The 25,945-nt window shown below is 33.9% G+C and overlaps 1 protein-coding gene across 1 annotated transcript in view; it reads right to left on the bottom strand.

Moving 5' to 3' along the window:
- Window positions 1-13,009: 13,009 nt before the first annotated feature.
- The window catches only part of LOC133199665 (Ig-like and fibronectin type-III domain-containing protein 1), a 66,043-nt gene continuing 53,107 nt past the window's right edge, over window positions 13,010-25,945 (bottom strand). The window contains exons 30-40 of the mRNA XM_061335538.1: window positions 24,706-24,768; window positions 23,466-23,606; window positions 22,984-23,142; window positions 21,581-21,738; window positions 20,215-20,341; window positions 19,475-19,626; window positions 19,076-19,208; window positions 18,932-18,961; window positions 18,596-18,689; window positions 18,320-18,389; window positions 13,010-14,797 (exon numbers count right to left, since the gene is read on the bottom strand). Coding sequence (XP_061191522.1) covers window positions 14,648-14,797; window positions 18,320-18,389; window positions 18,596-18,689; window positions 18,932-18,961; window positions 19,076-19,208; window positions 19,475-19,626; window positions 20,215-20,341; window positions 21,581-21,738; window positions 22,984-23,142; window positions 23,466-23,606; window positions 24,706-24,768 — 1,277 coding nt within the window. The 3' untranslated portion in view covers window positions 13,010-14,647. The remainder of the gene's footprint in view (window positions 14,798-18,319; window positions 18,390-18,595; window positions 18,690-18,931; window positions 18,962-19,075; window positions 19,209-19,474; window positions 19,627-20,214; window positions 20,342-21,580; window positions 21,739-22,983; window positions 23,143-23,465; window positions 23,607-24,705; window positions 24,769-25,945) is intronic.

The following is a 25,945-nucleotide window of genomic DNA, read 5'->3' as shown; positions in this document are numbered from 1 at the left end:
TCTATTTATTTATTCTTTCTGTTTTATCAATACAATGTACTCATATTATATAAAATTATATTATTTATTTTTTCTGTATTGTAGTATTTGTTTACTAGTGCATAGAATTTCTAAAATTGACATTGATCACAGTTTTCAAATAAAATGATGTTCTTATTTTGCTTTTTTCTTCATTTTTTTATGCATATTTGCCATTGCGAGCAATCGGAAGTCAAAGTTTTCATTTAAATTGTCGTGTAAAATTATCGCCGCCATGCGTCTTGCATTGTAATTTATCATGTGTGATTTCCAATCTTCTACACGATTCTCTATGCTTTTGTTTTATTCAAGGTTTCTATAATATTCAGGATGTTTACTCTCCATATTTGTTTCTTTAGCGATTGGATCATCTGTTGCACTAACATCTCTGTCTTCTTTTGTATACCTAGCCTTCTCTGAAATCACTTTGACTTTTTTCTTTAACATTTAGCTTAAAAAAGTAAAATAAACTAACACTTACATCAGTAAAGAGTATATTTATGGACGCCGTGCCAGTGTTTCCGGTAAAATCTATTGCCTTTGCAGTAAAACTATACACGCTTTGGTATCCTACATTAGACAAATTTCTGTTGACATACAGCGCTCCGCTGTCACTGATAGTAAAATAATCTACAACTTGATCTGTTAACGTAAGATTGAAGCTTCCATAAATATTCACATCAATATCATTTACCGAAAGATTTGCCACGCAGGCGCCAACCGGAGTTTCTCTTGACACCACGAATGTGTAAACTTCTTGAGAAAATCTAGGGGTATAGTTATTAATGTCTGTTAGAATAACAACTAAAGTAGCATTGGCAGATAAACCAGCAGCATCCCAAACAATAGCAGTGCACGTGAGGGCGGGCGGTCTCTCGTTGTCCACGAGGTATGTAGCGGCAAGAGTAACGTCCCCTGTTGTTTCATTCATTGTGAAATACTTGCTAAAGGAGCCGCATTCCATTCCGTATGTATGAGTGTCGCCCATATCTGGATCAGCCACGGAAAATCCCGGTGAAGAAAAGATTAAACCATGCTACAGTAAGAAGTAATTTATTCTATTATAATATTAATAACATTTAAGTAGAAAGCGGTTTAATCAGTGTTTATTACAATTATCTCTTCTACTTCATCAATAAAATTTGACAACAAACAGGGTAAACCTGTCCTTGCTCAATTTTAAACCATTTTCAATTTTCATTGATTGCAAGTCAGACAGACTATATAAATTTCTATTTTTATGTTAAGGTATACACAAGTTAGCATGTTTATCTCTGGGCTGCACATACGCTTCTGTAGACAAGGTGTATCGAACAACAGTCGCTTTAGATCGTGCGCATTTCATACGAATATTTTTTCATATGGATTATTTCGGCAACAGTTTACGATCCAATCAAAATTTTTCGGTCGCACGAATATTTTGTCGCTTCTGCTCGTGCGCCAATTGTGAAAGAGCCTTAAGGTAAACCAAACGATCGAAAACAACAGTCTTTAAAAGAAGCATGTTTACTTACCTGTCCTTCGTCACGGGATATGCTGTACACAGCCTTTTCAAATGCCGGAGGTTCATTGAGAGTAGTAAAACGTATAGTGAAGGACTCATGTCAATGTTTTTCCATCGGACAACGAGCAGGTAATTATGTTTCTTTGACTGCTTAAAGTCTCGAAATCAACTTTTTTGTTGGTTGTTCTAAGATCTCAAGCTTAAAAGGAAAATTTTTGTATTCTGACAATACTGTTGTCAACGGCAGTTTGTTATATGTAGGAATGTTAAGTTACTAAGTACATCAACATAGATATAATCGGCAGAAGGTATGTAACTGACAGCCAAGGCCACAGCATCCATAGGATCAGGGTCATACCATTGGATGGTAAATATAAACTGGTTTGTTCCAATATCCTCATTTAGTCTAATCGCTGAAGATGTTGGCAAGTTGATAAACGCTGGTGGTTCATTGAGATCTTATACAAGTAACATGTTAATAAGTAATTCAGATATCAAATTGGTTGAAATTCATGAAACTTTTGTTGAATTTTCGTAAGTAAATAAACTAGTAGTACTTACTGAAAATTCTTATACTGAGTGAGCTGGGACCAACCGTGGTCTCTCCGTCGGATACGTACATCTTAATGTTGTATCCGCCAGTCTTGGTAGAGATTGCCGATAAAGCAGTCGTGGTTGTCACTCCTCCATCTGTTACAATAGAGAAGAATAACGGAAATGTTGACTTTATAGGTCTACAGTATGATTATATTTCTTTAACTATTCATTCTGAGTCTTACTGTATCTGTTAATCTGGATAGGACAATTTCCGTCACATGACATCGTATAAATCAATGACGAACTGTCTGTGTCTGCAGCAGACACCGTAAAGACCAGAGAACCAGACGCATGTGTAGTCACATCGAGGCTGACGTTACCTGGGTAAAACAGAAGTTTAAGCTTACTACTTTAAAAAAAAGAATAATTCGTGCTCATCCACTGGATACATGTTTTGACTAACTAGGAAGGTTTGTAAAACTAGGAGATTTATTCCGTCTGATGAACAAAGTAAACACGCTTTCTATTACATGAACTCCATCTGTGCACTGTACTGTGACGTCATACTTTGTTGTGCATGGCGGTAGAATATACTTAAGCACTGTTATAAACAAGATATATTCCATAATCTGCAAATGTAATAGACATGATAAATTTTGCATCTTTCAAACAGAAAAAAGTCATTTTGCAATAATGACATGAAGTGAACTTTCATATAAAAAGTTCAGATGAAATGCGAACAGTAATCATGCTCAAAAGTCCAATCAAAGAAATACGCAAACACGGATCTCTGAAAACAGAGGTGGGATCAGGTGCCATGGAGGAGTAAGCATTCTCTGTCAACAGGTCACACCCGCTGCATGCCCCTTATCATACAATTTAAGGATCAGGAAAAACAATTTCCAACTGAAGTTATTTTATCTGTCTGACTTCCATCTTTCAGTCTTGTTTCAAACACATAAATAGTTTCATTGTTCAACTCTGTGGGTTCTGGTCTTGTGACGTTGGTTTCACAGGTTACTGTGTCGTATGTACCGGGATCAGATGCAATGATGCTATGAAGCAAAAAGTCTGTACTATAAGAGGTCCCCTCATCAATCTCACGGAAAGATGGTAAACTGGTAAATGTAGGGGGCTGTTAATAAACGTAAATATGTTTGATTAACATGATTTTAAAACGGAAAGATATGAAAGGCAAAACAATCTCTGGTAAATCTATAACACCAATATTGTCCAGGTGATTTGATATATATATATATATATATATATATATATATATATATATATATATATATATATATATATATATATATATAAAGAGACTCCTTACTTAAGCATAACTTTAAAACAACACATTAGAACCACGTGTTTATGGTGACGCACCTGGTTAGAGGAAGTAACTGTTAAAGACGCTGAATTGCTGTTTCCACAAATATCAGTCACAGTAAATGATACAGTTTGGGAGGAGCTTAGCCTCGATTTCACACTAACCACGCCTATAAATTGATGTGTCAAATGTACCACAACCTTTTTAATCAATCGGAGTGAGTATTGATTCAAAATACTACACTAGACAAAATTGCTAACACACCTCTTGTTAATCTTGTTTGTTTATTGAACATTTGTTTAATCGGCACTAGTACATCTAATATGCTTTCTTTTTCCAATACAGTGGAATTGACAAATGTCTTGGTGTTATGACAAGATCCTTAAATGACCTTCTTGCTGATAACCAATTTCCCAACGTGCACTGTGCACCGTTTTTGCCTATAAATGAATTTGCTAATTACCGTTGGTGGTCAGTGATGTTGCACAGAAGCATTCTCCCCAGTAAAAAAAAATGAATAATATATAGTAATTGACTATCATATTGCCTAGTGGTCACCCAGTGCCTTAGCGTCTGTACCTAGTCCATCCAACTTCTGCTTGTTCCAAGTATGTGGAGATAACGAACAGTATTCGAGCTCAGAAGTCCATTAAACATTACAAAATAGGAGCAGAGCAAACACGGACCTGGAAGACATGAGAGGTGGGATCAGGTGCCATTGAGGAATGAGCATCCCCTGCCGATCGGTCACACCCGCCGAGTGATCCTTGCATTGATCGGGAAATAACGGAAAAATCCGTCGACAAGTCAGTTTGTAAATAATGGCCTATCAATTAGTATGAAAAAGGTCAGTCAGCATTTGGCTTAATGATAGTTTGTATTTGCTGACAAGGTCATTGTATCGACCATAGAACTTACGAAATTATGACTTTAAACGAGACTGGTGATATTCTTGTTTCATCAACTTGTTTGTCAATAACTTACCTCGTTTTAAAAAATCGTTCATACGTAGAGCAAGTTCTGGCGTATCGAATCAACTGAAAGATATAAACCCCGTACGCAGGTGATAAAGGTATATTGCTGCATAAGTAAGGGAAGTTGACGATTGAAAAGTTAAAGTCATCACGTTTATCATAAAGCTTTGTTGTTAGATTACCATTAACGTCTTTTTCTAATAAAATATCCAAATATGAAACAGATGTGTCTGTGGTATCTTTTATCTCAAGCTCACCGGGATATATCGTGTGGAGCAATTAATCTTGAAATTGTCGTTTGGTGATTACTTAATGCCTTGGCTATCAACAGAAAACATTTTTATGTTTGTCAATCTATTTCCAATACTTTCTCACTAAAGAAAGAATACCCCTTTGTTTAAATGTTTTACAAATTTCTACAAAGGAACGCCCAGCTGACACCATACTACTGCTTTTGCATGCTATTCTAGGGTCAAACGCCGAATAAGGTGTAATTTTTTCGAGTTTTTAATGAGTACAAACATTAAGAAACACAAACACAAAGAAAAAATAGAAATTTGTTCATCCAAAAGTATGAACACGATTTTTTTTTAATTTTCTATGAAATGGTTACCCTTCAGTTAACATAGTTATTTATCAACTGAGACATTAAATGCCTCATCTTTTACTTTGTTAACATATTTATCTATCAAAAACATCATAAACAAGTTTCGAAAAGTAAAATATTATTTTTCTTTGGTGGTACGTTAGCAATTTTGTCTAATGTTTTTATGATAGCAATATTTGTTTCATTGAAATCATATTTACGTGAAATAGGATCAAAGGCTAGAGAAACAGACGCTGCCATGGTTACAGATAAGGTCTCTAGGTGGTTGTCATAGTAATTGTTGTCTTCTACAGAAATCAACATCAGACTGTCGCCCACTGCTGCATCATCAGATTGGTACATTGAAAAGTCTAAATTAACGAAGAATGGCTCAAAATCTGAAGGAAAGAAACTATCATGAAGAAACTATTTTTTTTCCTTTTTTTCTTTTCCTAATGTAGCAAAGGAATGTCGATAATTACCATTTCATTCACACAATAAAATAGGGATAGCGTTCTTCAATTTTACAATAGATGCACGAATGACTGAAATGTGAAATTACTTTGATCCAGCCTTGCCCGGATAGAGTAGCTTCTAGTAACCGTGGTAACGATGCTGGCATTATTCCAGAATGTGTCTCCAGGCACCAAATTTCCTATGTCGACGTAAAACACTGAGCTGGTTGCCAACAAAGTGGTATATGGAATCATGTCCGTACCGCTCTGGTACCTAAAAATTGTATTTACATGCTAATTACGTTACTATGCTCTGACTCTATGAAATCATGTTTTTATTATAAATACCAGCATTAACATCTTGAAAATAAGAAAACCAGTCAGTACCATCCTAAATAGTCTCCGTTCTTCACAGAAATTCTTCCATTGGCAGGAACACTGTAGGAGACTTGTGATGGGACTAAAAGTCAAAATATGGCAGTTCTAAGGTTGTTTGTACAACAGAGAGTATAAAAAACTTGAATGTGTTATTTTTATATACTCACTTGGGGCTGCAGATGGTATGCTGAATTCATTTTCTCCAACTAACTGGAATGTACCTCTTGATGGTCGCCATACTTGTAGATGGAGACTTCCACTCCCGACAATAAAAAACTCCCAAGACGCAATGACTCCACAACAAGTGAAGGGATTCAGAACAAGATAGCTAAAACCTACAACACATCAACTCTGTAGACACCACAAGTGAAGGAGTTCAAAACCAGAGAGCTGAAGCCCTACAAACACCAACTCTGTAGCAGAGACGCAATGATGCCACGACAAGTAAAGAGGTTCAGAACAAGAAAAGCTAAAACCTACTACACATCAACTCTGTAGCAGAGACGCAATGATGCCATGACAAGTGAAGGGGTTCAGAATCAGAAAAGCTGAAACCTACTACACATCAACTCTGTAGCAGAGACGCAGTGATGCCATGACAAGTGAAGGGGTTCAGAATCAGAAAAGCTAAAACCTACTACACATCAACTCTGTAGCAGAGACGCAATGATGCCATGACAAGTGAAGGGGTTCAGAATCAGAAAAGCTGAAACCTACTACACATCAACTCTGTAGCAGAGACGCAATGATGCCATGACAAGTGAAGGGGTTCAGAATCAGAAAAGCTAAAACCTACTACACATCAACTCTGTAGCAGAGACGCAATGATGCCAAGACAAGTGAAGGGGTTCAAAACCAGATAGCTGAAGCCCTACAAACATCAACTCTGTAGCAGAGACGCAGTGATGCCATAACAAGACCAACTCTGTAGCAGAGACGCAATGATGCCACGACAAGAGAGGGAAGTGAAGGAGTTCAAAACGAGAATAGCTGAAATCTACAAAACATCAACTCTGTATCAGTGATGCCACGACAAGTAAAAGGGTTAAAACCAGAAAATTGAAACCTGCAACTCTTTATCAGAGAAGTTATAATGCCAAGACAAGTGAAGGGGTTTAAAACCAGATAGCTGGAACCTAAACATATTATCTTTACAACAGAAATGCAATGACTCCACAGCAAGTGAAGGGGTTCAAAACAAGAGAGCTGAAATCAGTAAATCGCAAAAACACGAGTGAAATGGTTCAAATTCAAATGGATTTAACATATCAATTCTGTATCAGTACTCAAAAGCCACAGAGCATAGCAAATAACTAAAGCTAGGCAATTATACTAGGTAATAAACACAAAACATGTAAAAATCTTATCACTTTAATTCTTTCTGTAGCATAAATAATTCATTATATAAGCTATTTCTTGTCTGAGAAAACATCTTATATATAGCCTTTAATGTTATATTCAAATAAATTAAGTTTTAATGATCAGTTCCAAGAGGGAATTATCAGATTGTTAAATTGCAGTATTACTTTATACCGATTCTAAGACAGTGATAAACTTTAAGGTCTGAGAGTGTGTATAAGCTCGTGGCATTATACATGTTTATTTCTGACTTATTGTGCATGGTATTTGAGTCAATTGATGGTATGAGAAATATTCTTATGGTTTAAAGTTATATAGTGCACAAGTAGATTTTGTTAATATACCCGCACTTTCTAAAGGACGTCCGAGAATATTGTTGTTATACTGGTCTATCTATTATCTATTTATCTATTACTCAATCTTTTACTCTATCTAATACAATATCTTACTCAAACTCCTCTTACATATTACAAAGTAACCCTATCATATTGTGGAATATGATTGATAGTATTCTGAAGCTGTGCAATTCCATCATGGGAGCGATTGTAGGTCGAAAAACGTCAGGGAAATCAAAGAACAGATGTCAATGGAAAGAATGAACATCAACAGGATAAGTCCATCTGGGAAGCTTAAGACATGGGTATCACGACCACGCATACGATAACAAGCTGACAACAGTCGACAAGAAAGTGAAAAAATAAACAAACTTAACAATTAATATGAGGATCCCTCTTACACCGAGCGAAGTATTCAGGTCCTAGGGAATTAGCTGAAGCAATTGGAAGATACAGGTAAGAGGTAAGAAACTTAATAAATATGTCTAGCAACATTTTGAACTATAAAATAAAAAAACGTCAGGATTAATAAAACGAACAACACGAGACTAGAAGCTACAATTAGAAATAGGGTGATGCTCAGTTTCTTGATATTGTCCCTACAAACCTAAGACAGGACATGGTTCTCTATTCACCAGGGAGTAAGGAACTTGTAAATAGATCTGAGGGTTTCCTTGGCGGAGAGATGCGGTGAGGCCAACGAAAGTTGAGGGCAAAATATGAAGAACTTACGGCAGAATGCAAAGATAAAGGATGGTAGACATATGGTGCTTCCCTGTCGAGATGGCTACAGGGGCTTTCCTGCATAATGTTAAGAGATATTATTCTGCATAAGATGGACCAGGCGACAGAGAAGGCACCCTGCTGGATGTGAATGAAGAAAGGCAGAAGCAACTGAAAACCTAGCACAGATGTGAAGAGATTAATCACAACAGTAGTCCCCAAGTGTATGAGCATGAAGTCAAAACACAATGAGAGACTAACTCAGCTGAGTCATGGGTAGTGTTTGTAGTAATATCAACTGTGCTATAAATAAGTATTGCAATTTTATTTCTGCCTTATCTCAAACCGATACTTTTTACCCGAACATTCTACAATAAAGAAAGATGCTTTATTTGTAGGTTTTTTTAAAAATAATAACTAAATCTAGAGAAAGATCTAATCGACTTCAACATTTCTGTACATTTCTCACAATCTGTTCCCTCATACTCATTTAACTTTAGATTAATTAAAGATTTTCGACTCTTTATTCTGAAAGCCATCCTTCTTAAAATCTACCAATATACTTTACTAGAGTGAAATGTGATATCATGCTCAAAAGTCCAATTAAACAATATACATTTAATGACTGGGTTCGAGGGCAACATGCGTTTTTTCAGACCCAAGAACCAAACTGTTTGCCTACGGCAGTTAGGCCTCAGGCAAACCGTTTTGTTCCAGGGGTCTATACCTTTTATTTTTTGATATACATGTACCTTGTGCTGGCTTCCATGATGTAAATTTACTTTACCCGCACTGCGTTTAACCTCGGTCAGTTCCGTCACTGTTGAACATCAACGGTGTGACGTAAGCGGTATAATATCTCATTGACAGGTCCAATACCTCGCTCTGCGGTCAAACATCGATTTTTTATGACCTGTTGACCGGTCCTGATCATGTAAACGGGGAAATGTTTTGACAATTCAGTGCGAAAATAATGGTCTAACAATTTGTATGAAAGACGTCAGTCATCATTCGACCTAATAATAGATTGTATTTGCAAACAAGGTCATTATATCGGCAACATAATTAGAAAAACATTGATTTTAGATTGTTGATACCCTCTTATCAACTTATTTGTCTGTAGCCTTACTATTTGAGAAATTGTTTGTACGTAGGACATGTTATTGTATATCAAATCAAGTGGGAGACATAAACCCCCATACGCAGGTGATTATGGTGTATTGCTACACAAATAAGGGAAGTTGACCATGGAAAAGTTGAGTCATCACATTTATCATAAAGTTATTAGTTAGCCAATAGTTTGTCTATTAGAGCCTCCAAATATGAAACAGATGTATCAGTCTCTGTGGTGTCTTTTATTTCAAAGGGATATATTGAATCAACGTAGGTACAAAAATGAATATTGTTAATTGATGAAATGTCATAGGTATATCTAAATGTGGAATTGAAGCCACAGCAAGCAACTTCTTTATTTTTTTCATTTAGTTTTTGAAAAAAATTCTGCTTCATTAGAAATAAAAAAAAATCTGCATATAAAGGGATATAATTAGTATCCATGGGGATTGCAACAAATTGTTGTCAGACCTGGTCTTCAAAGATTGTATAGATATTGTAAATGAGTAACTCAAGCTTATTTTGAAAATCAACCTCAGAGTATTTGTGAGTAGATCAAAGATACCATATCTTAGCTGAGATTAAAATAAACAAGAAATAATAAGCTATTACAAGAATGAGTGGATTTGATTTTTTATTTAGTGGGCATTCCAAAAAAAATACAAAAAAGACAATACATATTTACATTTTAAACAAAACTGATAACAAAATAAAGATACAACAGCTACTTGGCTCTATGTTGTGTATAGTGATAAACTCCTGTCATGGAATGTTGAACAAAAATAATAACAACCAAGTTTATAAGGTTTCACACGGGCAAACTTTGTAAAAGATTTTCTTTTTCGTAAAAGATTCAAAGGAAAGATCTAAATATATCATCATGTATAATTTATATATCATTTATATGAGTAAAATCATTGTATTTACATGTATTTTTAAACTGATATTTTTTCTTTATGATAATGATTTCCTGAATATTGAATCCCAGATACATGTAACTCCCACTTAGCACTTTGACGAATGCACTATGAAAAAAAAATATGAAAAAGGGAAGAATTTAAGTTTCTCCATTACAAAGCACTTAAATGATTTACATGAAAATCAGTGAACATTATAAATAAACATGTACCAAAATCTAAGAACACAGGGTATAAACAAGTATCAAAATAATGGCAAAAAATATAAACCTCAGAAAAACGAGATTCCACTCATATGAGAATTCTTATCAAGACACATATATCAATTGCTTTTCTTTTACTACATCTTTATTCCTTAATGATTCCAGCTTACTGTTTATTGCTAACTGTATATTAAGCAGACAAGTTTAATAATTACAAATTTTAAGAAATGATAGGCATAAAATTTTCTACGATAAGTTACTGTTATGGTTAATAAAAAACATATCCGTATAATGATCAAATAATGAGATTAATATTTAAATTTTGATATTGTAATTTGATGACTGCAATTCTTGTAACATGGTGCTTTGCAATTAATAAAGTTACCCCAAAATCTGAAAATATTATGCAACTGAGATTTTACACTGTATTATCAATATAATCAACTAGCTAATGAAAAAGGATAAAATAGAGTATTAATGATCAACAAACAATATGCAATTACCAAGTGCTATACCTTAGTGGTTTATAACTAATTTGATTTTATTTTTAAAATCCAAAAATCCTATCTCACTCCAGTTTTGAAACATTCACTTTATCTTTTTTTAAATGGATTTTTCTCTTCATACTGCACCACAGAACATATTTATTGGTCAACACTCGTAAAAAAAATTATTTTCTATTCTTAACTTCCTGTAAGCACAACTTTAAGTTATGAAAAATTGATACAAAAAAAAAATAAATTAGAAAAAAAAAATCACAAAAATAGTAATATCAATGAGAATTTAACCGTGCACCAATCTAAAGCATATCAAAATTAATATACCATCCCACAAATCAATCAACTGCAATCACAACCTCTCAGATGTAAAACAAAACCAGAAGTCTCTGATGAGACTGTAGCTCTACTGGTCTGTTTGTATAACAAAAGAAAAGTAGCACTTGGATTTGAAACATTGCAACATGCAACAATAAATAGAATTATGTATCTTAATGTAGTCTACTTTTGTGACAAGTTATATTGAAATCAAATGAAAACTAGGAGTAGTAGCGTTTTGAAAGTATTTCACGGAAATTTCTATTTTTAGTACCGGTAACCATGACAACACCATTCACCCAAATAAAAAAAACAGAAATACATATTATGTATCGTAGTGTATTCTAACTGTGTGCCAAATTAGATTGAAATCAGACCAAAATTGTAGGAGGAGTAACGTTTTAAAGGAATTTCACAGAAATTTCTATTTTAAGTAACCATGGCAACACTGTTCATCGAATTCAAAAACCAATGCAATAAATTATGTATCTTAGTATAGTCTTCTTGTATGCCTAATTATATTAGAAGCAGACTAAAACTGTAGCAGGAGTAGTGTTTTAAAGGAATTTCACAGAAATTTCTATTTTTAGTAACCATGGCAACACCGTCCATTGAATTCAAAAACCGATGCAATAAATTATGCATCTTAGTGTAGTGTACTTGTGTGCCAAGTTATATTGAAATCGGACCAAAACTGTAGGAGGAGTAGCGTTTTAAAGGAATTTCACAGAAATTTCTATTTTTAGTAACCATGGCAACACCGTCCATTGAATTCAAAAACCGATGCAATAAATTATGCATCTTAGTGTAGTGTACTTGTGTGCCAAGTTATATTGAAATCGGACCAAAACTGTAGGAGGAGTAGCGTTTTAAAGGAATTTCACAGAAATTTCTATTTTTAGTAACCATGGCAACACCGTCCATCGAAATCAAAAACCGATGCACTAAATTATGTATCTTAGTGTAGTCTACTTGTGTGCCAAATTATATTGAAATCGGACCAAAACTGTAGGAGGAGTAGCGTTTTAAAGGAATTTCACAGAAATTTCTATTTTTAGTAACCATGGCAACACCGTCCATCGAAATCAAAAACCGATGCACTAAATTATGTATCTTAGTGTAGTCTACTTGTGTGCCAAATTATATTGAAATCGGACCAAAATTGTAGGAGGAGTAGTGTTTTAAAGGAATTTCACAGAAATTTCTATTTTTAGTAACCATGGCAACACCGTCCATCGAAATCCAAAACCGATGCACTAAATTATGTATCTTAGTGTAGTCTACTCGTGTGCCAAGTTATATTGAAATCGGACCAAAACTGTAGGAGGAGTAGCGTTTTAAAGGAATTTCACAGAAATTTCTATTTTTAGTAACCATGGCAACACCGTCCATCGAAATCAAAAACCAATGCACTAAATTATGTATCTTAGTGTAGTCTACTTGTGTGCCAAGTTATATTGAAATCGGACCAAAACTGTAGGAGGAGTAGCGTTTTAAAGGAATTTCACAGAAATTTCTATTTTTAGTAACCATGGCAACACCGTCCATCGAAATCAAAAACCGATGCACTAAATTATGTATCTTAGTGTAGTCTACTTGTGTGCCAAGTTATATTGAAATCGGACCAAAACTGTAGGAGGAGTAGCGTTTTGAAAAATTGTTTACAGACAGACGGACAGACAGACAGACAGACAGACAGACAGACGGACGGACGACGGACACCTTACTATCGCATAAGCTCTTCTGGTCTCTGACCAGTAGAGCTAAAAAACAAACAAACAAACAAACACACTAACTTAAACAGAAAGAGGGCATTAATGACATATGATCTCTCATAAATCTCGAAGTTCTAATGACACAACAGAAAATATACAATGACAGTAGTTTGAAAGCATTTTCTTTGGAAAGAATGCTCCTCCGTTAAGTCTCATGGACTAATGACATGCCAAAAATTTGCAAAACTGTGATAACTCTTAGCCATTTGTCACATCACAAGTCTAAAAAGAGTAAAACAATACTACATATTCATATCAGATGTTATTTCTCTTTAGGATTCCTTAAAAGGAATTCAAAGTTCACGTCTTCATGAACTACAACTGATGTAGAGCAATGAGGAAATGAACCATTTGACAATTCATCAATTTCTTGTGTTTGAATGAAATAAGTGAATGCTTGGAATGTAAATAAATGTATGAGATGTATTTTTAGTTTTAAAAGTTTAAAAGGATATGGCCCGATACTTTTCAGCTAGGCATATTTTTAATGAAGTGTCAATGCACATACAGAATTATGCCCGAGTGACATACCTTCATCAAGTTTCAAAACTGAAATATGTGTGTATATCTTTTGTAACTTTTATATTTCCTGTCCATGCCATTAACATTCTTTTTTTTTTTTTTTTTTTTTTTGAAAAACTTAAAACCTTGTTTCTTTTGAGTTATAATGTTTGAAAAAAAATTGATCCAGTGAGGTAAGTAAAAATTACATGGTACCAGGGTACACTGTACTACAAAAATTGTTACAATAGCGTAATACAATGTATAACAATCAGGGACTACATACATGTAGCTCACAATGAAAAAAAGACATTTAGATCATACTGAAAGTTTCTCAAATTTTGTAATCAGTTTTATTTTGATTTTCGTGAAATAATTATCTAGAAAATAAATATTGCATGCATCAACCAATGTAGAGTTTACAGGGGGATCGACCTCGATGACCTAATATGCAGTCCCTTGTCATATAAATAATATGTAGCTTTGGCAGTGAGACCAAATCTTTATAAAACCCTCCAAATAAAACTGCTCAACTGAAACACCCACATGGACATCAAGAACATAGGCAGCTGAAGTTATTTATTTTTCTTATAATAAAAAATATACTCCCTACCTAATCATATAAGGTACAGGGTATTTTTTATTATGAGTTATTAATCATCATAAGTGATCAAGAACTCAAGAACTATATTGTAAACTTACTTACTTTTGATTTCAAAAAGTTGGAAAAGTGAAACTAAAGTGATATACAAAATTTGGTACAAACCACAAAAACATCCATTATCTACATGTAAGTGAATTACAGGATTAACTTGAAGACTACAGCATACATTTCTGGCTTCACATTTCTGGGACGGATATACAGAATCAGAATTTATCTTGACAATACAAAAGGTGTGCAGAATTGCATTATGCATGCAAAATACCCAATAAAATGTCTTTCAATATGTGTTCGTATATAATCACATGAAAAAAAAATCAGTTTTTTTTTACAATTAGAGGCTTGAGCATGTTGGGTTTATAACATGGGGACTTTAATATATTGCAACAATCCATCTTTTGGACAGATTTCATGAAGTCTGAGTAAATGGTGATCTGGTGGGAGACGTTTCCAATTCTACAAAAGGTTATGTTATAGCCACGTCCATTCTGGAATCATCCCGCAGGTTTGATTTATCTGTTGGTCGATGTTCTATTTCGTGGTCCTCTCTCAGTGGGGCATACCCAAAACCCTCATCACTGGTGGAGTCATATGTACTGTTAGGCAATCCAGATATCTGTAAATATACCAGGGTTTACTATAGCAGTATTTCTATCTTCTATTTTTCTATCTTACAATGGTCAAGACTGTATATAAGGCTCACCTGAATTACATACACATGTACATCTTACATCTGACATGTAAATGTTAAGAGAAATTCCCTATTTCAACAATTTTAACTCTCAGAATATTAAATGGGACTTGAAATAAAGTTGTCAATTTTGTTCACTAAGAAAGCCTTTCTGTGTAAACTTTGTACATGTACCACTGTTTTGGCCCATCTTAAATCCAAGAGCCATGAGTTTGAAAAAAAAAATGAATTTACACATGCTTAAAAAGTAATACAACTATTCATGAGTTTGCTGTTCTCAGGATTGCAATGATATGAAAAACTTGAACTTTACATGCATATGCTCTCATATAAAAATGTGGCAGATTGTAGGTTTGCTAAGATTACAAGTATATGTTCTCATATGAATGTAGTAGATTGTAGGTTTGCTAACATTACATGTATCTCTCATATGAATGTAGCAGATGGCGCTTTGCTAACTTTACATGTATATATATGAATGTGGCAGATGGTAGCTTTGCTGTTCTTGAGAACTCCTTTGTACAACCTCTGTTCTAGCCCAATCCTATACTTACAGGCCATGACTTGAAAAAACTTTAATCTACACTGCATGGAGATGCTTTTATACTAATTTGCTTTCTTGGGGACAAGCTATAAATGTACTTAAGGAGATGGTTTTTAAAAATTCTTTGGCCAATTTATTTTTCAGTAAAATTCTTTGAATCCAATTTGAAACAATATATACTACAGTGGGGCCTCATTTATCTGGATGCTTTGGTTCCCAGTCAAAATTGTCCTGATAGGTGAAGTGTCCATATACCTGCAATGCTTTGATTTCAGTTATATGGCCTTACATACCACTGGTAATAGTAAAGAAGGCTGCTTTATATCAATGTTTTATAGTTTAAATACTTTAATATACGTTAGTACCACTCAATAACACTTGTTTAAATAAAATAAAAAAATACTTTGTCATCAGATGAAACACTGTTTATATGGCTGTTTTAATTATTTCTGCCTCCCAGTTTCTAATGAATGAACTTCCCCTTGCCAACTGTCTGTAGAGCTGGTAGAGAAACAAACCGTCGGTAGAGTCTTATTTTAATACGAACGCTCATCCAAATGAGATCCCATTAGTGTCACTTTGAATGTGATTTTATAAATGTTATCAAATCACAGAATCCGTTTTGTGTATAAAATATTGTGCATAAAAAACTCTGATGTCATTTCTATGAGTAGCAATACATAAAACCAATGTTACGACTGTATTCTAACAGTAAATGAAATGCATTTGCTGACTACGGAAAAATTACTGACATATAAAATTATTTTCTTTAATTAATATGTCAAACAGCCAGGCCAGCGTTTTTACAACAATAAACATCCAGCTCAAGAAATTCGAGCAGAAATGACAGAACAATTAAAAAATTACCGTCCAGATAAATGAACCAAAAAATAATGTAAACATAGGTAATCAGAGATTACAGAGCTCACATTAATGAATATTGTCTTTACATAAGGCAAAGTCCCACATTAAACTAATAATCTAGTAGTGTACATCCAAGGATGCAACATTTATGCAATTTTTATCCGATAAGGCTTGCAGTCACTTGGAAATGAACTTATCCAAAAACTTCAAACTAATCACTCATCCAGAAAATCATTCAAATCTAGCATCTGAAGCAAGTTTAAGAGTGTTCATCCCTTGATGCATCATCCATGCAAGTTTGGTTCAAATAAGCCTTATAGTTTCTTGATAATGGACCTGTGCAAAAAAATTTTAACCTGGTCACTCAGCTGGAATATGTAGGTCAAATCCAGCATACAAATCAAGTCAAGTAGTGTGCATCCTTAGATGTAACATCCATGCAAGTTTGGTCAAGGTTCAGCAAATAGTTACTTATGAATGAACCAGTTTAAAAAAAAACTTTAACCTGATCCCTATTTTGGAAAATGTAGGTTGAATCCAGCATCTGAAGCAAGCCTGGTAGTGTGCATCCTTAGATGCATCATCCATGCAAGTTTGGTCAACATAGGGCTTATAGTTACCTAAGAAATGAACCTGCTCCAAAAAATTTAACCTTCTCTAAAATCATTAACCTCACTGAAATTGCAGCATCTGAAACCTTGACTGGTACAATGAAACACACTTTAAGCATTTTCCATGCATCTCTGATTAATGTAGGGCACAGAAGTATTTAAAAAGAAAACCGCACCAAAATCTTTAACCTGGGACGTAGACACCCACATCGACGTCAAGGGTATCACATAAGCTCCCCCCAACTTCTTTGAGTTTGAGGTGAGCTAAAAACGTATTTTGTGGTGAAAAAAAGACGTCCGGATAGGGGATGCAGAGTTCCAGATAAACGAGACAAAATAACGTTAAAAATTCTGTTCCCATGAAAAATCGTCCAGAAGATGAAGCATCCAGAAATCTAGCGTCCAGATATCTGAGGGTCCACTGTATATAACGATGCTTTTGTTCCAAGTTTTGTCTATAGTTGACCTGTGAGTCTTGCTTATTTTTTCAATTATTTATAATTATCTCTCTTGGAAAGGATCATCAAAGAAAGTTTATGATTTCTTAATAGCAATTTGAGATCGATCACTGTTCGTTATCTTCACCTTTTTTCATTACATCAGTTACATGAACAACCAAACTATGTCCAAAAATATATACCGTAAAACTGGAAATTTTTACGTCGATTTATTTTTGCGAATCTGGGTCAAAAAGGTGTTGATTAATTTTTACGTTTTAAAATTTTGCGAATTGTCATTGGCGCTAAAAATAAAAAGCTCTTAAAATTTTCATAATGTACATTTTATAAGTTACAGATGTGCATACAATGAATTATGCATGTACATACAATCACATTCCTTTCGTCGGGGTTTCATTATACACGAGAGAAATTTCTTCGTTAACTATCTGTCATGCTAAGAATTCGTTGTTAGATAAACATGATAAAATAACTGGCCTTTCTTTGTTAGAGAAATAATTTAAAAGAGACATACTGCCAGTCAAACAATCGGACGATATTGAATGTAGTTAATGCATGGATTATCACGGATAATTAGCCTGTAGTATGAACAGATATTCACCGGGTTAAAAAAAAAAGACACCGGTTGTCAGAAAAATTTTTGTTTACATTTTTTGTTGTTTATTTATTTTTAAGAAAAATATTTTTGCGAATGCAATGCACTCGCAAATTTGCTAAAAATTTATCTACAGTAAAAATTTCCAGATTTACGGTATCAATCCAGGCAAACATTTTTTGTTTGTATCATCTGTCCTTAACCAGGTACACTTTTGTTCAGTATCAAGTTTGGTTTATATTGACCCAGTGCTCCGTTAGGGTCTCCTGTGCAATAAAATTCACATATCTCCAGAATTGTATTAAAACAGAGTAAATATCCTATGCATTCGTGAGATTCCTTGCATCTCTTTGATCCCTCTATACAGTTACTTACCTGAATTCTGCTGCCATATTGTGGATTTTCAAATGAGACAGTTTCTCCAAAATTCATTTTCTTCTTTCTCCTGTGTTAATATGCAAATATAGTTTTTTTAAAGATATACATGTATAATCAAAAATGTAATGTTTTGTGTACCATACAATTAATACAAGCAATGGAAAGTAAAACTCTGTCTTCATTACAATTCTCTACTACTCCATCTACTTTCTCAGGAAGTGTGAAATCATTAGAAAATTTTAATACTTTGACTGATGCTTAGTAACTTCTGACCTGCAGTACAGAAACACTGCCACAAGCCCCCCAGCCATTAGAATAATCAAGGCAGTCAGACCAATCCCAAGCGGCACAGAAGAATTACCCCGATCTGTAATCAACAACAGCACATTACTCTTTTAATATTGCAAACCAATGGCATCCAAACAACCAGACATGTCTGAACAATTATTAGAACCAGACACTCATAATGAATCAATTGGTTCAATTGATTACGTATTACAACTAATAGAGGTCTTAGTGTATTTCATAGGTTTGTTTTTGTTACAACCACTAAATGATTTTGCATTCTAATTAAAGTAGCAAATGATATTAAAATATGTCAAATCTTACCTTTGACTCTCTTGGGACTTGTACTTGGGCCTAAAAATTCATAAAAAAAAAAACATTATGACAAATGATTCAAGATTTAAACATACTGCAAATTTGGGAAATATTCTGTCTTCATACCAAAAGCTCAAGGAAGGCAACTCTTACCTGAACTGAGTGAGGGGAGGGCTGCAGTCTCACTTTTACCATTAGGACCCACAGCAATTAGCTGAAACTCATACAGCGTGTTGGGTTCAAGTTTTGTTACCACGTACGTGTTTACAGAACCAGCAGCTGTAATCTACAATGCAGTAACAACATACAGAGAATGCCAGCTTTCTAATGTAAAAATAATTGAACAGATGATTTTTTTTTTTATTTATTTTAGAAATTTATGTTACTTTTAGGATTTTATAATTGACCTCCTGTATTGAGAAGCAATTTCCAATATGCAAACACCATCTTATTGGGATTTTTTTTTTAGTCTGTTGTTTAGATCTATATATAGATTGTACCTCTGTGGAGGCATCACTAGACTGGGCCTTTAGATCTATATATAGATTGTACCTCTGTGAAGGCATCACTAGACTGTGCCTTCCTGTACTTAATGGTGTAACTGTCCACTACAGCATGATTTTCTGGTGGATCCCACTTCAAAACCACACTTTCACCATTCACTTCAGATACATGCAAACTGGTCGGCTTGGATGGACGCAGATCTACAACATAATGCATTCAATGTTTATTTTAAACTGCATTAAAATGTCTTTAAATATTGTTTAATCAACAAAATTCTTCAGCACACTTGTGTTAATAAACAAACTTTTATACCTCTACTCAGTGTGTAAAGTTCTACAAATTTATATAAAGCAAAGGCTCACTTATCAGGGTAGACTTAATAATAACACTATTCACTTTTGACAGTGATATTCTGTTTGTTACTTGGCTGACTAGAACTACTCACTTTTGACAGTGATATTTTGTTTGTTACTTGGCTGACTAGAACTATTCACTTTTGACAGTGATATTCTGTTTGTTACTTGGCTAACTAGAACTATTCACTTTTGACAGTGATATTCTGTTTGTTACTTGGCTGACTAGAGCTACTCACGTTTGACAGCGATATTCTGTTTGTTACTTGGCTAACTAGAACTACTCACTTTTGACAGTGATATTCTGTTTGTTACTTGGCTGACTAGAACTACTCACTTTTGACGGTGATATTCTGTTTGTTACTTGGCTGACTTGAACTACTCACTTTTGACGGTGATATTCTGTTCGTTACTCGGTTGACTAGAACTACTCACTTTTGACGGTGATATTCTGTTTGTTACTTGGCTGACTAGAGCCTCTCTCATTAACAGCAATGACCCAGATACTATACGTCACACCCTCCTTTATCTTTTTTATTTTGTGGTCCGTTATATTCCTGGACTGAAAATGATATGTAGCTGCACATGTAACATTATATCTTATTAATTTTAGTCTTTTAACACATGTACATTGGCATTTCAAGTTTTTAAGCATACAGCTGTATTCCATTATATGTAATGCAAAAGTATTGTATCAAGACCACAGAATTCATTTTCTTTTTAATTTTTGTTACCACCAGCTCTTTGAATTGTTCTGACATACAATGAGAGGTTATACAACAATTTTCAAATCTTATTAGGGATATCAAAATTCAGACTTTGCTTTTTTTTCAGTTACAATGTATTTGAATTCACATTTCTTCACTGAATGGCAATTTAAAGATTTTAAGGACAAAGAAGAACATAAAAATGAATTTTTTTCTCTTTATAAGAACATCCTATAATAGCATACAAGGGAGTGTTGTTGAAGAGAGGTGGTATAACACTACTTAAAGCAGCCTATAATAAAGGAAAGATTGGGAAACTTTACATAATAGGAACAGTCTTTAATAGTTTACTATAGTGACTAGAGGAGGGTGTATTACTACCTAAAACCAGTTCATAATAGCTTACAAAGAGACCTGTTGTGGAAAAGAGGGGGTATCACTCCCTTACCAGAACAGCCTATGAAAGCTTAAGGAGACATGATGTAGATAAGAGAAGGTTACCACTACCTAGCTAGAACAGCTAGCCTATTATATCTTAACTTTGAGAAAAGAGGGTATCACTACCTAGACAGAACAACTTATAAAAGCTTACCAGGGAGATTTGTTGTAGAGAGGAGGGGGTATCACTACCTAGACAGAACAGCTTATAAAAGCTTACCAGGGAGATTTGTTGTATAGAAGAGGGGGTATCACTACTTAGCTAGAACAGCTAGCCTATTATATCTCAACTTTGAGAAAAGAGGGTATCACTACCTAGACAGAACAGCTTATAAAAGCTTACCAGGGAGATTTGTTGTATAGAAGAGGGGGTATCACTACCTAGCCAGAACAGCTTTTAAAAGCTAACCAGGGAGACTTGTTGTAGAGAGGAGGGGGTATCACTACTTAGCCAGAACAGCTAGCCTATTACATCTAAACTTTGAGAAAAGAGGGTATCACTACCTAGCCAGAACAGCTTATAAAAGCTTACCAGGGAGACTTGTAGAGAAGAGGGTATCACTACTTAGCCAGAACAGCCTATAAAAGCTTACCTAGGAGACTTATGAAGAAGAGGGGGTATCATTACCTTACCAGACAAGTTTGTGATAGCTTACCAGGGAGACTTGTTGTGGAGAAGAGGGGGTATCACTCCCCAGCCAGAACAGCTCGTAATGTTCAACTCTATGTGCATTGTCGACAGGCTTATCCCAGCTCACATCAATGACATCTTTGTCCTGCATGGCTCGGACTTTAGGAGGACTAGGAATGAGCTCTACACAAATGACATTAACATTCTAAATACTACAAAGTAAAATTATTTTACTAGTTTTATTAGAAGTGAAAAGAGATTTGCCTTTTAATTGAAATAAATGTTCAGTTGTTCATCAGTAAATAAATGGACCACGATTTTTGCAGTACACTTTCCTTTTTCCTTTGGACAATTCTTCCAATTCATGTATTACAAACTTGGTGCCGATATTTCCAGTCTTACAGGATCATAAAATATGCAATTTGTCTACTTATTTTTTTAACCTAAAATCATATATAAAATGCAATATATGCATCAGAATCAATTTTAAAAATTCAGAAAGTAGGTCACCATGACCTACTTTTGAGTCAACATAACATGAGGTCCTAAGATGCATACACTGACAAGATTTGATGATCCTAATCCTTGTAGTGGACAAAATATACCTCAGTTCCAATAAAACATTTTTGATCAACTTTAAAGTGACCTACATGTATAGAACATGCCCTTAGACCCAGGGGGATGCCTTGAAGAATCTTTAATCTACAGGATATCCTCATCCTTATGCCTAAGTATTGCGATAATCTACCCAGTGGTTCTTGAGAAGAAGATTGTTTTAGCAATCACTACTTCTGTTTTTATTTCCTTAATTATATCCCTTTGTTTAAGGGTCACATTCAATGTGAGCCCTTGGGCCAAGAGTACTCTGTGACAAATAAAAAAAAATTGTCAAGGGGGGTTCCTAAGATATGGCCCATATACCTAAAAGTTGATGAACACAGAACAAATTGCCATGGCATTAGCTCTTTGAGCACTCTTTGAGCATTGGGCTCAAAATAGCTAAAAATATGGACCACAAAACTTTCAACCAGTCTAGAAATCTAGCTGTACTGCATTTTTCTGCTTTTATATTTTACTTAGTCTACAAAATGTTATTATATTTTAAGGCCTCTGACCCCCACTAATTTTCCATGTAAAGTAATAAATTTCCCTAAAGGTCACACATTTTTTCACTAGGTTTATAAGCAAAAGTATAAGAAAATTCTGCTTATTTCTTTAAACTGTTTTTCGCTAAATCCACATAAATGTACCATGTTTCCTTGTATATTTTCTGCCTCTGACCTACATTTCTTTGCTTCTAACCTAAATTTCCTTACAAGTGACCTACATTTCCTTGTCACTGACTATATTTCCTTTGCCTCTGACTTACATTTTGTGGCCCCTATCCTATATTTCTTTGCCTCTAACAAACATCTCCATTCCACTGACCTACGTTTTCCTGTACACACTGCAGCATGATCTTGGCATCAGACACACAGTTCATCAGGTAGATTGATCCTGTATCATCAGGGACAAAGCCTGTACAGAACTTGACACAGAATGGATGTACACCCTTCTTCTGACAGCATTTAGAGTGATCTTTACCATCTGTAATTAATTTAATGACTTGATGTAAAGCAAACAATGTTTATCTATAAAATATAATTATCTTAAATAATTAACAAAGAAAAAATTCATTTATCTATATAAGCTCTAAAATTCGAGTTGAGTCACAGTTCTTTAAGACAAGTGATGTGATTTTTTTATGAATGCATGGACTTTTGATTACACTTGATTCAAGATCAAACCATCTTTGGAGGTTCACTGCAGACAGCTGAATTCATGTCTATTTGGTCTCTGAACAGCTTGAAAATATTGCAGTTATATCTGCTTGCAAGCAAAGCTTTTATGATGCTGAACTGATGCCTTACCTGAGGCACAACTTGTGAAGAACTGAAGATAAGCCAAACATTGGCCATACTTTGATGATTGAGCTGCCACTTCATCAAGATCCACCTCTAATGTACACAACTCCTGACAGACTGGAGGCAATTCATACTTGGCACAGCATGCTACAACACAATAAAGAAACAGTTCTAAAGCATTTAGATTTCCTCCCTGAACAAGACCCTTGAGATATTATTGTCAATGACAAAATTTTTTTACTAGAGGAGAAAAGGTGGTGTTTATTCCAGATACATAGTAATTTGATACACTCCATATAAGTGTGTATTCTGTACTTTTTTAGGATATATTTTGTCCTTTTTAAGTGTATATTTTGTACTTTATTAGTGTATATTCTGTGCTTTATTAGTGTAAATTTTGTACTAAAAAGGTTTATATTTTGTACTTTATTAGTCTATATTTTATACTATTTTGTACTTTATTAGTGTATATTCTATACTTTATTAGTCGATATTTTTTACTTTATAAGTGTATAATCTGTACTTTATTAGTATATTTAGTACTTTATTGGTGTATATTTTGTACTTTATTTGTGTGGATTCTGTACTTTATTAGTGTATATTTTATACTCTATTGGTGTATATTCTGTACTTTATGAGTGTATATTTTGTACTTTATTTGTGTGGATTCTGTACTTTATGTGTATATTTTGTACTTTATGAGTGTATATTTTGTACTTTATTTGTGTGGATTCTGAACTTTATGAGTGTATATTTTATACTCTATTGGTGTATATTCTGTACTTTATGAGTGTATATTCTGTACTTTATGAGTGTATATTCTGTACTTTATTTGTGTACATTCTGTACTTTATTAGTGTATATTCTGTACTTTATGAGTGTATATTTTGTACTTTATTTGTGTGGATTCTGTACTTTATGAGTGTATATTTTGTACTTTATTGGTGTATATTTTGTACTTTATAAGTGTATATTCTGTACTTTATGAGTGTATATTCTGTACTTTATTAGTGTATGTTTTGTACTTTATAAGTGTATATTCTGTACTTTATTAGTATATCTAGTACTTTATTGGTGTATATTTTGTACTTCATTTGTGTATATTCTGTACTTTATTAGTGTATATTTTATACTCTATTGGTGTATATTCTGTACTTTATTAGTGTATATTTTATACTCTATTGGTGTATATTCTGTACTTTATTATGTATATTTTGTACTTTATTAGTGTATATTCTGTACATACCCGAGACATTCCTCGTTGTCGGTGGGGGAGGGGGTGTGGTTATAGTGGGGCTTGGAAGGTCATCTGTAATTGAATTCACTGGATTAATTCATACAAACAAAACACATTATTCCACTAAATCCATTTACTGTCTAAAGTGTCAGATTTCAATCAGAGAAATGCATGACATTTTAAGTCTGTATCTTAAAAAAGAATTCCAAGAAACCTTTAGGCCAAAAAACTGTATTCAATAGTTTCTCAGGCACTGCCGCATCAGGTCAAAAACTGCCGCTTTGATCAAATTTATTGACATATTGCAAAGGGGAATGACTTTTTTCTATTTTTCCAAGTTGAAAAAAAAATGAGCTATTCCCCTTTTCATAAATGCTAATAGATAGACGTTTTTATTAGATAAACAATTTATTTCTTGTTAATACAGTATTTTATGAATTAACTTTTAAATAAGTTTGGAATAACATTAATTAATTAAAGTTGAATATATATTATAATTAATGTAAGAAAACCAACCAAGTAAGTATCAGTTGATATCATCATTTTTTGAAAGACTAAGATGAAAAACTAGAAATAGGTCCATAGGACATGAATGCCCCACCGAGGGTATATAAGTAATGCAAAATGAAAATTTGTATTAGTGTATGAAATTTGATGGGAATATCTTGAATAGTTTCTTTAAAATTGCAATTGAAATCTAAAAAGTTGCATATAGATGATAAATTTTTACCAAATTGTGTATTAGTGCATAAGCTTACATAAATATATCTTGAATGGTTTCTTTAAAATTAAGCAAAATGCAAATTTAAGAAAAGTGAGGTCGAGGTCACAGGAAAGTTCAAGGTCAACCGTTTTTGATGCAGTTGAATAGTTCTCACAAATATGTATCAGCATATTAAGTTTGATAAAAATATTTTGAAGGGTTTATTAAAAACTGAGCTAAACACTAATTCAAAATAAATGAAGTTAAGGTCAAAGGAAAGGTCAAGGTCAAAAAATGTTGATGCAGGTTACATCAGTATGTATTAGCATATGAAGTTTGATAGGAAATATTATGAATGGTTTCTTAAAAACCGAGTTGAACATAAATTGAGAAAAGTGAGGTCAAGGTCAAAGGAAAGGCCAAGGTCTGAAAATATTGATGCAGTTGAATAGCTTACACCAGTGTGTGTCAGCTTATGAAGTTTTACACTAATTTAAGAAAAGTGAGGTCAAGGTCAAAGGAAAGGTCAAGGTCAAAAATGTTGAT

The sequence above is a fragment of the Saccostrea echinata genome, unplaced genomic scaffold (genome assembly GCF_033153115.1).
Source record: "Saccostrea echinata isolate AGI-Se365-2 ecotype Australia unplaced genomic scaffold, CSIRO_AGI_Sech_v1 ptg000034l, whole genome shotgun sequence".
In the NCBI taxonomy this organism is placed as follows: Eukaryota; Metazoa; Mollusca; class Bivalvia; order Ostreida; family Ostreidae; genus Saccostrea; species Saccostrea echinata.
Note: the sequence above shows the minus strand (reverse complement) of the source record. Positions and strands in the feature narration are given on the sequence as shown.